The 14,829-nt window shown below is 40.8% G+C and overlaps 1 protein-coding gene across 3 annotated transcripts in view; it reads left to right on the top strand.

Annotated features, from left to right (window-relative positions):
* The window catches only part of Rnf130 (ring finger protein 130), a 101,563-nt gene that overhangs the window by 39,701 nt on the left and 47,033 nt on the right, over window positions 1-14,829 (top strand). For all 3 annotated transcript variants that reach the window (XM_052194693.1, XM_052194694.1, XM_052194692.1), the window contains exon 3: window positions 8,365-8,615. In XM_052194693.1, the coding sequence (XP_052050653.1) occupies window positions 8,365-8,615 (251 nt within the window). The remainder of the gene's footprint in view (window positions 1-8,364; window positions 8,616-14,829) is intronic.

Raw genomic sequence — 14,829 nt, 5'->3', positions numbered from 1 at the left:
TCTTCAGTTGGTGCCCTGAAATTTTGTGGGTTGGGTGGATGCTATAGTGCTGATATTGCCATGATTCCTCTGCAGCTGCTCTCATGCCAGTGTACTTTGATGGTGGAACTCTGTCTTTCAGTGTTGTGGTGTCCTCTGCCTCTCCTTGCATAATTTACTGCCTTGTCCCATGTGTCACATGTTTTGACTCTCAGCTACTTATCCACTTGTTGTTTTGCTATAATCCCGAGCAACTGCAGATGCATATCCTAACCTAAAGTTTCTGCTCAGGCCTTTCAACCATTGGTTTCTTTAGGGGCCTTGACCCCATCGATGTTCCCAGGGTCTTCACACCTCACTGACCTGTTACTCTCAAGTCTCAAATTCAGCGTTCTGCTTTCTGATGGTGATCTCTGCATATTGTCCCCTCTCATTTTGCTTTCTAGAAAATTCCAGTTTCCTGTTGTTGTTGTTGTTGTTTTGTTTTTTAAGACAGGGTTTCCTGTATAGACCTGGCTGCCCTGGAACTCACTCTGTACACCAGGCTGGCCTCGAACTCAGAAATCCGCCTGCCTCTGCCCCCCAGGTGCTGGGATTAAAGGTGTGTACCACCACTGCCCAGCTAAAATTCCAGTTTCTTAGACACATTTTCCATCTTTTCCTAGTTTTCCTTCTAACTCCACTATTTTATTTTTCTTCAGCCATTACCAGTCACTTGTAAGCCGTCTTAAAAACTGTTTACTGTGTTTTATCTTCATGTATGTACATGCACATATGTTCTTGGTGTCTTCAGAGTCCAGGAGATGTTAGGTCTCCTGAAGTTGGCTGTTCTGAGCCACCATATGGGTGTTGGGAACCAAAATGGGTCCTGTTAAGAGCAGCCAGTGCTCTTAACGGCTGAGCCATTTCCCCACAATCAGTTTCTTTGAGCAGCAGTTTCACTGGAGCAAAGACTGTCTAAAATAGGGCTCACCAGATAGCCTTAGAACCATTTGGGTCCCCAACTGCCTTGAACATTGGGCTGAGGAATTGGGGCTTTAATTTTATAGGAAGGAAACAGCAAAGACATTTGAACAGAAAAATGACAGGACAATCTGTGTTTTAAGAAACTAGTAATAAATCTCAGCAAGAAATTTATAATTGGCACATCCATCCCTTACATCTATCAAAATTACTGCTCTGCTCCTCTCTAATGCTGGAGAAAACCTATGGCCTCAAGCTTGCGGGGCACGTGCCCTGCCGCTGGACTCTACCTATCTCCACGTTTGAGTGAGAAACCTCCCACCAGTGGGTTCACACTGTTAGGAAGGGTCAGGAGGTGTGGCCTTCTCGGAGAAAGTGTGTCACTGAGAGAGGGCTCTGAGGTTTCAAAAGACTTGCACATTCCCAGTGTGCCATCTGCCTCCCACCTGTGCATCAAATGCGAGCTCTCCGTGTGTCTATGCTCTGCCATCATGGACTCTAACCCTCTGAAATCATAAGCCCAATTAAAAGCTTTCTTTTATAAGTCACCTAGGTCACAGTGTTTTGATACAGCAATAAAAAAGTAACTGAAACATCTTCCAAACATGAAAAAAGGAAAAACTATAGATACAGTTAAAGATTTAAGTCAGTGGAGCCATTGGAGAGCAGAGGGGCTTGGCTGCCCCCCTGGCAGCTGAACAGTGTTATATCTGTCTTACCATCTCAGTAAACATTCTAGAACTTTGGGCTGCTTTAAATGTCTTTCATTTACCTTGTGTTGTTGAGCTTAACATCCCTGGGTTCTGCAGGAATGGCTCTAGTTATAAAGGTGCCATTGAAAGTGCTGTGGTGCATGACTTTAGTGCTGAGGAGGCTCAGGCAGGAGGATCGCTTTGAGTTCCAGGACACCCAGGGCTACACAGAGAAATCATGTCTCAGAACAAAAGGAGAGAAAGAGGAGGTGGGGGGAGGGAGCATGCCCTTGAGACTCTGTAAAGGGAAGTTTCCTGAAATTGTCCATCTCTGAGTTTTGAAATTCTGTACAGCTTTGCAAAGTAACTTGAACTTAATTGTCAGATTCAAGTGATGGCCTGTTTTAAGAGGGATCTTACACAGAGATGTTATTTTCTAGAAAACAGGTGAGCTTGCAGCAGAAAAGCTAAGCTGCCTTTCTCTGTTTATAGACTGGGACCTCAGTCAGACAGCTCTTCTCCCCACCCACAACACCTTTCTGAGTCTTCTTTTGCCAGTATTTCAGCTACACTGTGCTGGGCACGAGACTTATTCCAAGATGAGGTAAAGGAAGGAATCTCTGCTACTTCCCAACTGAAAAGACTCTCTGAGCTGAGGCCTGGATCTTGTTGGCATCAAGGAGGGAAGGTCCTGTTGGTCTGCAGGAGTGCCTCCTGAGTTAGTGGGGACTGCTGAGAAGGGAGTGGAGCACTCCATTCTGTAGTAGGCTTTTTTAGTTCCTTTTATTATTTTCTGTGAATAACAACAGATAACTCATTAGCTGTAGCATTAGTATCTGCCATGAAATTTGAAGTCAATACCTATTTGAGAAGAGAAACTAACATTCAGAAGGGTTATACAGCTTGCATAGATTTGAATCCTAGACCTTCTGAGTCCAGAGCACCAAAAGAGGCTACTTCTTTTTGGGGGGAGCGGGGGTTTCGAGACAGGGTTTCTCTATGTAGCCCTGGCTGTCCTGGAACTCACTCTGTAGATCAGGCTGGTCTCAAACTCAGAAATCCGCCTGCCTCTGCCTCCCAAGTGCTGGGATTAAAGGTGTACGTCACCACCGCCCCGCAAGAGGCTACTTCTAAGGCTCCTAATTTGGCACCTCAAAGTTGATTTTATTGTAAGCATGATTACAGTGGCCTTTTTCATTAAAATATATAATATTGGTTAGTCAATGCTGTGTTGGATTCCTTACTTGTTTTTTGTTTGTTTGTTTTTGTTTTTTCTTCAGAAAAAGGCAGATGACCCAGCAGCTCTGTAGCCTTGGTGGCAGTAGCTTGGTCCTGGGAATTGGACTAGAGCCCCATACTTGCTGCTCTAGCCCTCTGCATGGAGCTCTGTCCCCCAACCCCTTTTAACTTTCTTACTGTGTGTTTGTTGTTTTTCAGACAGTGTCTTTTACTCTGTAGCTCAGATTGTCCTGGAATTCAATGAAATCCTCCTGTCTCAGCTTCACCAGTGCTGTGATTATGAGCATAAAATACCTTACCCAGCCTCTTTTTAATTATTTTATTATTGCTTTTAGAGACAGAGTCTTGTGTATTCAGGCTGGCCTCAAAATTGCTATATAACTGAGGATGACCTTGAATTTCTGACCCTTCTACCTCCTATGTACTGGGGTTACATGTGCCATCATGCTTGAGTTTGTCTGATTCTGGGGATCAAACCTTGGGCTTTGTACATACTAGGCACGCACTCTACCAACTGAGCCACCCCTTAGCACTCCTGTTTTATTTTTACTCATTTTGAGACTGTTTTGTTGACTTAACCAGGCTTCCCATGAGCTTGCTATCTATCCCCTTGCCTCTGCCTCCTGAGAGCTGTGATTATAAGGGCATAGCAGCAGGCCCAGCTTTATTCTGTTTCATGGGGATAAAGATGAATAGAAAATATTGTTAATGGCTCTGATGACAGAATCACTTCTGGAGATTAGAAAATAACAGTTTTGTAGATGCCATTATAGTAATTATTTCATCAATGGATACTGAGAGCATTGAGTAAAAGCTTTTTGAGGCTCTCACTATTCACAGGATCAGAAAGTATTATTCTACAGATTGCTTATTAATTAATAGAAATACATTTATTTATAATGAAATCTGGCAGGTATTACTTATTCAAGTCATAAAGTTTGCCATCAATAATGAAAGTAAACCCTTTGCTTCCTGAGATGATTCCCTGGAGAGGGAGGGAGGGGAGGAAGGAAGGGATTACCTCAGCTCTCCTACCAACAATAGGAGACCATCCATCAGGAAAGGGTCCAGTGAATCCAGATAGAAAGGCATTTCAAAATGTCTGTCTTAGACTCTTCAAAAAGGGCAGCATCTTGCAACTTGGTGGGCCATAGCTATTGCCCCCTTACTTGAGGTGAGGGCAAGAATATCTGGAGCATTGTCTTCAGTTATAGCAAGTTTTGAGGCCAGCCTAGACTATGTAATAACTAGTCTTGAAAAACAAAAACAGGGCTGGCAAGATGACTAGACAGATAAAGGCACTTCCCACCAACTTTGGCAACCTAAATTCAGTCCCTGGAGTCTATTTGGTGCAAGGAGAGAACTAACTCCTGCAAGTTTTCCTCTGACCCCAAATGCATCAGCACAAAAAAAAAAAAAAAAAAAAAAAAAAAAAAAAAGCATATAGAAAGGCAGAAGTGTCCTGTTTGCAAGTCTAAACATAGATTATTTGAATGCTCCTATAGTATTGAAACTGTTCCATTTGAAAATTCCAAAAATACTGGGGCTGGGAAGGTGGATCAGCAGTTAAGAGCATTGGCTGCTCTTCCTCAAGACCAGAGTTCAATTCCCAGCACCCACATGGCAGCTCCCAACTGTCTATAACTCCAGTTCCAGACACTATCATACATGAATGTCTATATATGCAGGTATAATACCAATATACATGGAATAAAAATAAATAAATTATGAATTAAAAAAAAGAAAATTCCCAGGATAAAAAGAGAAGAATTACAAATTTAAGTAGCCATGCAACGGTACTGAAAAAACATGAATTCCTATTAAAGAATAAATTGGCAGGCTAGAAAGATGGTTCAGTAGTTACAAGTGCTTGCTGTTCTCCCAAAGAGTTCAGTGCCCAGAGCCCATATGGGACAGTTCACAGTCACGTCAACGCTAGTTCCAGGGACTCAGTGCCAGATAGATACACAAGCATATACATATAAATATAAAATTAAGTGATGATTTTGTTGTTGTTGTTTTGGTTGGTTGGTTGGTTTTTTGGAGACAGGGTTTCTCTGTATAGCCCTGGCTGTCCTAGAACTCACTCTATAGACCAGGCTGGCCTTGAACTCAGAAATCCGCCTGCCTCTGTCTCCCAGAGTGCTGGGATTACAGGCGTGCACCACTACTGCCCAACATTCTAAACTTTTTTTTTTTTTTTTTTTTTGGTTTGTTGTTGTTTTAAGACACAGTTTCTCTGTGTGGCCCTGACTGTCCTGGAACTCATTCTATAGACCAGGCTAGCCTCCAACTTACAGAGCTCCATCTGTCTCTGTCTCCAGAGTGCTGGGATTAAAGGATCATAATATTCTTTATTTCATTGCCATCTCTAAGAGATTAATACTAGCTATGGTGGTTTGGATGAGAAAGTCCTCCACAGGTGCTCATATTTGAACACTTGGTCTCTGGTGGGTGGAAGCATTTGGGGATGTTTTGGAGGTGTGGCCTTGTTGGAGTCCAGCTTTGGGAGTTGAAAGATTCCCAGAATTTATTGCTGCTCTCTCAGCTTAGTGCTTATGGTTCAAGATGTGAGACTGGAGTGATGACTCAGGTTTAACGTGCATTCTACTCTTGGAGAGGACCTGAGTTCAGTTCCCAGCACCCACAACAGGCCTCTCACAACTGCCTGTGAGTCCCCTTCCAGGGAATCTGTGACTCCTTCTGGTCTCCACGGGCAACTACAACCTGCATGCACAAGGCCATACACATAAACACATAATTAAAATTAAAATTAACAATGTTTTTTAAAAGATGTGAGCTATGGGCATCCTATTGCCATACCTACTGTTTGCTGCCCTGCTTCCCCATCGTGATGGAACTATAAACCAAACAAGCCCCTCCTTTCATAAGTTGACTTGGCTATGGTCTTTAACCACAGCAGTAGAAAAGGAACACATGGCTGCAGGATTATTGAAAGGTATGGAACTCCAAAGCCATGTCTTGGTGTTTCAGAACACAGGCATAGGGATGGTCTTGCCACATACTTTGTATCTGCTTAAATGTTTCCATTACTGCAGTCTGACTAACCCTTCTCTCCTACCAGTTACTGCTACGCTAATCCTAATTTTATCCTGAGGGTTAAGTTTCCTCTGTTGTCAGCATACCTCCTGAATCTATACTAACTCTCCCAAGAGTTTTTTGATTTGTTTTGTTTTTAAGGTTTATTTGCTTTTTTATTTTTTTATGTGTGTGTGTACCTGCATGAGTCTATGTGCACCATGTGTGCAAGAGCCCTTGAAGGCCAGAAGAGAGTGTCAGTTCCCTCTAGAATTAGAGTTACAGTAGTTATGAGCTGCCATATTGGTGCTGGGAACCAAACCTCTGCAAGATCAACCAATGCTCTTAGCCATCTCTTTAGTCCCATCCCCATTTGTAAATGTCTGAGCCATCTTGTTCTTTGAACCCAGCCCAGCTCTAGATGTTGGGGAGAAAGGGGCTTTCTTCCTAGGAGGGTTTTCAGTGTGCTTTGTCACCTTCTGTCAGAGATCACTGCCTTCACTAGTACTGAGATTGCTGCTGTGACTTTATTTGATCGTTTCAGTCTCCTTTGGCAACAGTGCCCAGTCTCCTCCTTGTGCTAGGATGATAAAGCTACAGTGAGATTTATTCATTCTTATCCTCCTAACAATGAATATTGACAAGTGTTTAACTAATTAAATTTTTCTTTCCCAAACAGCTTTCCTGTTGAGATTAGTTGATGCGCTCATTTAGTGTTCGGTTAAGGAAATTCCTGGATTGATCCCTTGGCTACCTGTGCAGCTTCCCCACTGCTTTTCCAGCTTGAGTCTTCAAGAGGGAGCCTCAGAACTGGTTTCTAAAACCATTTGTACTTGGTGTGATTATAAAGCAATGAGACTGATTGTCATGTGTCGTTTGTGGGATCCGTCTCAGTTACTTTATAGCCATACCTGGTATCTTAACACCACAGATCATGCCTGTTGATCAACATTGTAAAGCGCAAACTTAAGGTTTCTAAATGGAAATTTAAACTGGTTTAGCATTCTTTTATGATTCTTTTTAACTCAACTGACCAGAGGCAGATGTTAACTTAATAATGCTAGTTTTGATTTTGTTGTTTCATTTTTGTTATGGATTTTTATAAACTGATAAACTACTACTCTAATAAAGTGACTAAAACAGTTTTGAATACAGTACTATACAAATATATATTCCACTGGGCTATATTTTTTCTCAAAACTTCTGTTATTGAGTTTCTGTTGTATCTCATCTTGACTGCTAAAGGTAACAAGACATAAAAACAAATATTTTTAATATTTATTGAAGGAACCTTCAAAAGGTCAGGTTTTGGGATACTATGCTGCTTGTTTTTAGAGGGTATTTTGTATTTGGATGCACACCCTTCTTCATACTCACATAGGTGGTTATAATTTTCTCTTCCCCAAAATAATATGGGAAGCCTAGCCTCCTGTCTTTCTCCAGGACTTTGAAAAAGATAGATTGTAAAAGTCGCATGTTGTCACACTTAACTTTCCCCTTAAGAAAGAACAAGCTGCTCACAGCTGCATGTGGTAAAGAAGCTTCCCTGTTACCTTAAAATAAACTGAAAAGCTTTTCCCTGTTGAGGGACAGATGGGATAGTGGTTCATGCTGGCCTTAGAGGAGTACTTTGACTTAAACAGCCCCTCGAAACCAACTGAACCATCCTTGCAATTAACTTATATAATTTGTGCCCATGGACAGAACTATAAGCAGCTTTGAGAAGCTTAAGGCTTTAAGTACCATTATAGGTAGTAGTCCAGACAGTTGAAACTTGGGCCTGCCTAGAGGGTTTGAGTGCACTGAGCATGGTTAAACGGGGTGGAAAACTAACATAAGACTCAAGTTTGAGGCCAGCCTAAGCAACAGCTGTCTCCAAATTGGGTAGGGAAAATTGTTGAGTTTGAGATCCAGAAGTGCTCTGGAAGGAGCTTTACTCTAAGACCAAAGTTAGTTTCAAATGTTGTCAGAAAAAGGTGTTGCCATTTGGCACTTGTCACTCATAGCCAAGTGTGTGCCCTAAGAAGTACCCTTCTTTCTGGATACCAGTTCTTTGTTCAGCAGTGCATGTTAGGATGATTAGAGAAGAATCACCTATTTAGACCATAAATGACAGCACTTTTCTGTTAGAACTTTCAAGATCATTTGCTATAGAAAGATTTTATACCATAAACTCACCCCTTAGTCATAAGTGGCTGCTTTCACAATGCTTCTAAATGCAGCAGTTTGTGCAATGTTAACACCTCGGTTGCTTTATGCATTACCTGTTTGGAGAATTATACATGTTCTTACATCTGTCAGTGTGCACATCTGCAGCCTAATGTCAGTTAAACTGGAATCTGTAAACCTTAGCAAAAATTATTGTAATATATGGAGCATACATGTATATTTATTTGATGTGTCTATGAATTTCAGATGTCACTTGAGTCTATGTATTTGTTTTACATTACAGGCACGGGAGATATTATTGCTGTCATGATAACAGAATTGAGGGGTAAGGATATTTTGAGTTATCTGGAGAAAAACATCTCTGTTCAAATGACAATAGCTGTTGGAACTCGAATGCCGCCAAAGAACTTCAGCCGTGGCTCTCTAGTCTTCGTGTCAATATCCTTTATTGTTTTGATGATTATTTCTTCAGCGTGGCTCATATTCTACTTCATTCAGAAGATCAGGTACACAAATGCTCGCGACAGGAACCAGGTGAGCTAACCAGTACTCTAACCAGCCATAATCCATGAAGATCTTGTGATCATACAACTTAAATACTTCTTTATGTAATGTATTTAAAAACAAAACCAACAACAAGAAGATAAAACCTGCCAAGTATGGTGCTTTACCCATAATACCTGAGTTCAGAGCTTTGAGGCCAGCTGGACCACACAGAGAATTCTAGGCTGGTCTGAGCTTTACAGCTAACTACATAGCCAGATTCTATCGTAGTTTTAAAAAGAAAAAGAAATGAAAGAAAATGTTGTTTTACATTATTTTTTACATTTACATTTTACATAATCACATGATAACTATCAAAGTCAGTAAATGAATGTTTTCAATACATTTCCTGACCTATAGACTCTCTCAGGTTCTCTAGAACTGCTCAGAAGTATCCTTAATGGCAAAGAAAATCCAGATTCGTTAGGCCAGAATGTGTGTTACATTCAGTTGTGCTGTCTCTTTGTTCTGTTTCCTGATACTGGCATCTCAGAAGAGCATAGATCAAGTATTTTGTACTGGTCTGTGTCCTGTGTCTTAAGGTTTCGATCCAGGTGATGTTTTGTCAGCATCACCAGCTCCTTTTAAGCATTAGGGTAGTGGTAACCTTGCTCTGATTTATTGAAGCAGTAGAGATCCATTTCCCCAGTTGTTGCATCTTACCCAACTGTAGTGAATATCACAGCACAGATCCACCGCTGCACTAGGTCCACTGATGCCTTTGGAGCTGTCCTGTTTGACTTGTGCTCATGGACATGTGTGCTTCTGTTCAGCTCCATTACTTGCAGATTCGAGTGCTCACCACAAAGGCTGTAGGACAGCTTTTCTGTAAGGAAACGTCCAATATTCTCTCATAGCCAGACTCTCCCTTCTCCTAACCCTTTACCACCACTAACTTAATTATCATCTCTGTGTCATCTCAAGAATGTTATATAGACAGTCAAGACTATAGTTCATCTGGAGAGCTGTTTCTTCTTCGTTCAGCATAGTTCCCTTGAAGTCCTTCCAAGCTGTATACATCAGTGATTCTCTTTTTATTGGTGTGTAGTATTCCATGGTATGGGTGTACTATAATTTACTTAGCTATTCAGTCATTGAAGGATAGCTGAATAATTTTCAGCTTGGGAGTCTAATAAATCAGCTATGATGTTAATGTACTGTTTTTTGTCTGACCGTGAGTTTCATTTCCCTGAAATAAAAGTATAACACTGAATAAGTAAATGTTTAGTTTAGTTTTGATTTTTTTGTTTGTTTGGTTGGTTGGTTTTTTTTAAGTGTGCCCTTTTCCAGTGTGTAACTGCTCCAGTTTCTCCACGTCTTGACAGGATTTGGTGGAATAACATTTCTTTTGTGATTGTAATGTGCATGTCTCAGAACCATGGTCACCTTTATGAACGTGTGTGTGTGTGTGTGTGTGTGTGTGTGTGTGTGTGCGCGCGCGCGCTATGACCCCTGCACTCAAGTTTGTGGACACAGAAATGTAGTTTCATGTCCTTGTGCTTGTATAGCAGGCACGTGCTGACAGCCATATCCCTACTCTGAGCATATTTTCAAGTGCTTCAGTGAAATGTCTTAAGTCTCTTCCCTGTTTTCTTCCTGGATTCTTTGTCTTTTACTCTTGAGGATTTTTAAATTTTATATATTTTTATTATATGTGTTTGTCTGGATCCAGGTCTCTGTGCACCACATGCATACAGTGACCTCGGAAAACAGGGAGAGTATCAGATATCCTGGGACTGCGTCACAGGCATTTGTGAACCACCAATAAGGATGCTAGGAATCAAACCTGAGTTCTCTGGAAGGGCAACCAGTGCTCTTAACTACTGAGCCATCCCCTTAAGTTTTTAGACTCTTCTTGCATTTAGATATGATATTTACTAGGTCAGATAATGTGCTTTGCAAATACTTTCTTCCCAGTTTGTCTGTTCAATTGCTTTAATAGTCTTTTAAATTTTCTAATTTTGGTAAAGTTTAATTTGTGAATTTTCCCTTGAAATTGTATGTTTGGTATCAGTTGTAAAAAACTCTTTGTCACACAAAGATTTTCTCTAAATGTTTAAAGATTTTTTAATGTTTTAGATTCAAGTCTACAGGTCATTTGGCTGAAGCACTTTCTCTTCTAATGCACACATTATGTGCTATCCATTTCTCTCGGCACTTTTTAAGCTCTCCCTCACAGGTTTTGGCACATGCAGTCATTCAGTTCTGTATTCTCCTGCCTCAGGTCCCCAAGTGCTGGGATGGTAGTCGTGTAACAGCATGCCCAGTCAGCCATGTGTGCTTTTTCATTGAACACTTCTTCAACCTGTGTATTAACCTTGCTTAAGGTGTAGTTAATCTTGGTGTTTTATGTATACAGAAAAATATGTGTGTTGTGCCAATGCAGGCATGTGCTAGAGATGTCTAACCAGTGCACTCAGCTTGTTCGTGTGAGCAACCGGGTCGGGAGATTGCCTCCCACTGCGCGAAAGTGGTGCCAGGTTGGGAGGACGAGTAAAATCTTCTCTTTGGCACTTGATGAAAGTGGAGCAGACACTGCTCTGGAGGTTTCCTGACATCAGTCCACTCTTTTCCAGTTATCAGGCTTCTCTTGGCTGTGCCTGTTCCTGTAGGCAGTTCTGGGCTGAAGACTTCTGCAGCACAGTGGTGGGAATCTGTGGGGCAGTAACGGAACTACAGACCTCAGCACCTGGTGCCTATTCAAGGCCAAAGCCCTAGACAGCCTTTCTTTTTACCAGGAATGTTAGTATGTGCTGCCTTAAAAAGAAAATGAAGATTTGGATTTATTATTATTATTAAATACCATATGAATAATAAATAATTTTATTATATCATATGGGACACCAAAAGTAGGATAATCAGGAGTTCTTCTAAAAGCATTTTAATCAGAAGTCCAATGATAATATTAAACCTGAATGGGGCACATCCAAAGGCCTTTGAAAAACTCCCAGTTGTCCTAGGAGCCTGGTACTTGTTGACTGTGGTTTAATTAGCGTCCTCGGCGGGCGGGTCCTGCATGTGAGAAGGAGGAAAAGCTCACCAGCCTGCACAGGCCGGGTGCTTGTGTCCTAGCATTTTTTTGCAGCTCCATTCAAAGCCTCCCTCTTCAGACAATTCTTTAGTAGAAAGTGATGTTCTGACCTTTTTTCCTCTTTCCATTTTCCCTGAGGTTGAGAAATGCTTGATGAAATTTTTATGTGACTTAAAAAGCTTAGCTTATTAAAGTTTAATGTAAAGGTGGCAGTAGCTCAACTGGTTGGAATGTTAGGCTATTTTAAAAAAGAAACTTGAGGTATTAGCAAAGAAAAAACAGGGTTGAAAGGAAAACCGGGATTTTCCTCACAGAATACCATTGATGCTGGCTGCTCAGAAGGGCCACACATTCTAAGTAACTTCCTAGCATTCCCCAGGTAGTGGTTACACTGAAGATCATTTTGCATGTGACATGAAAATCAACTGGTTTTCCTTTGACTTTACTGCTGAGTCTATAGTGTGTCTTCCTGATAAACCGTCACAATACTTAAGTATTGTGTTGATAACAAGATGATAGGCAAATTTAGACCTACGCACACACCCTCCCACATGCATGTGGAGAGCAGAGCACAGCTTTCAGTTCTAGGCAGTGATCTCATATCAGGCTTGCACAAGAACATCTTTACCCACTAACTCACAGTTAAGCCTGACTTAAGCCTTTGAATCCTTCAGGGAGAGTTATTTTATACCTAATGGTAGACGTTAGATGTTTTTATATTGAAAGTTTCATGAATATTTTTTGAGATATGTAAATTTTTTAAAACAATTCCATGATTAATATTGTACCTTTGTATTAGACTTTTAGTGACTGTAACAAAATAACTGATACAGACAGAGAAAGTTTTTGGCTCACAGCTCCAGAAATTTAAGCCCCATGCTCACCAGGTTCCATTGCCTTTAGGCCTGTGGTAAAGAAGAAACACAGAGGAAAAACGTGACAGGGAGAGCCACTTTCATCACAGCAACCAGGAAGCAAAGGAGACAGGCAGGGCATGGCCATGCTGCCCTTCAAGCCAGGTGACAGCTTGGAGACAGGAAGTAGTTATTCAAGGTTATGCTGTCTACATAGTGAGCTTGAGACCAGCCTGAGCTATGTGAGACTTTTTCTCTGAAGAAGAGGGAAAAAATACCCTTCACTTCCTAGTGCCCCCCTTCCTCCTGTTAAGCCCCGCCTTCTACACTCACTGCCTCCCCGGAGTCTGTCAGATTCCACTCCTCAGTGCACTGCTTAGACCACTGACTAGGTCAGAGCCTTGATGGCTTCATCCTCTGTAGAGATGCTGTCATAGGCACCAGAGGTGTGCGGTACTCACTTTGTAGGCATCTCAATCCACTCAAGTTGTCAAGATTAAGTAACAGTTCTTAATCCTAAAGTAGTTAAATTTGATTCCTAAAGCAGAAATAAGTTATTTTAATGTTGAACAATAAGCCAGATATAACTATTTTTTACAAGTTATTAGCCTCCTAAAGTTTAAATTACCTTCTTAGGAAAATTTTTTAGAACTTGCATATAAATTATAAAGTATTTAAACTTGTAAATCTTCTTTAATATGTATGTACAGTATTTCTGGTTTTGTCAGTGCCTCATAATTACTGAAATAGTCTTTTATTGGCCAGTTTTACCTTAGTATCAAATCAAGAATGTATTTACATGCCTGATACAGAAATATACAGAATTAATCTGGGTATTTGGTGCACATCTTTAATTCCAGCACGCAAAAACTACAGGCAGGCCGGGCAGTGGTGGTGCATGCCTGTAATCCTAGCACTCTGGGAGGCAGAGGCAGGCGGATTTCTGAGTTCAAGGCCAGCGTGGTCTGCACAGTGAGTTCCAGGACAGCCAGGGCTATATAGAGAAACCCTGTCTTGAAAAAACCAAATCCAAAAAAAAACCAAAACAAAACAAAAAATAATAAAATAAAATGATAGGTTTTACTACTTTCTAAAGTGGGATAGATGGAATTTTATATATATATTAAAGATTTTTCTCCAGTGAAAAAGTCTCTGGTCAAAAGACAAGACTTATTTTATGATTTTCACATGGTAGAGTGAATTTTGTGTATTGTGTTTTTCAGAGATTAGCAAATTCTGAAATACTAGAAAAGTACATATTTTGTGCTAAACAGTGTTTTGTCATTTGTTTTAGATACTGCAAATACTCAGATTCCTTCTTGTATTAGTGATCAGTATCTGTAAATAAATAGGACTGCCCATAGAGAGACCTCACACTTTTTCAAATGTTATACAACAGTTTTAAGAGTTCAATTTTTTTCTGCCTTTAAGATCAAGGTGTTTTAAAGACATTCGTTGTAAATCCTTATGATTTAGCAAAGATCTTGTGTGGAGTTGTCACACTGAGTCAGAGAGTGAGTCTCTGTTCTTGTGAGAAGGCAGACAGGTGTAATCCAGGCCCTGCATGATAGAAACTATTTGGAGGCAGTTGTTCTTGGTAAGTCATAGACACTTCACAGAGGATGTAGTGACATTTGAGTTGAATTTCATTTCAGAGACTTAAGACCTCATCAGGCAGATTGAAGGGAAGTGGATCATTTTCTACAGAGAAAAGAAAAGTTGAATAGCAGGACATTAAGAATAGAGGAAAGGAAAGCGAGGCCTGTAAACCAGTGCTAGATGGGTAAATAGATGATGGTGGGGTTGAATCACAGGCTTAGGAGTTTGGGTTTTATTCTGAGGAGTAAGGGGTCAGTCAAGCTTTTCTAAAAGTACAGTAATACTAAACAAGAATGATGAGGCTCAGGTTCAGTGAGAGACCTTGTCTCAAGATGGAGAGTAAGAAAGAAGCCTAACGTCATCCTTTGGCCTCTACATGAACATACATACATACATACATACATACATACATACATACATACATGCACAAGCACATCTGCACACATGTTTATGCCAGACACAAATTACATACATGATAAATAAGTAAAATGAATAGAGAGCATCCTAAAATGAAATGCACATATTTAAAATGATAAATATTCAGCCTCCTTCATAGGTTAGATACATGATAAGACCATATTGAAATCGCATGTCAGCAGGGCAGTGGTGGCGCACGCCTTTAATCCCAGCACTTGGGAGGCAGAGGCAGGCGGATTTCTGAGTTCGAGGACAGCCAGGGCTACACAGAGAAACCCTGGGGGGGGGGGGCAGGAAATAGCAT

The sequence above is a fragment of the Apodemus sylvaticus genome, chromosome 10, assembly GCF_947179515.1.
Source record: "Apodemus sylvaticus chromosome 10, mApoSyl1.1, whole genome shotgun sequence".
In the NCBI taxonomy this organism is placed as follows: domain Eukaryota; kingdom Metazoa; phylum Chordata; class Mammalia; order Rodentia; family Muridae; genus Apodemus; species Apodemus sylvaticus.
This window is presented reverse-complemented; position numbering and strand designations above follow the sequence as displayed.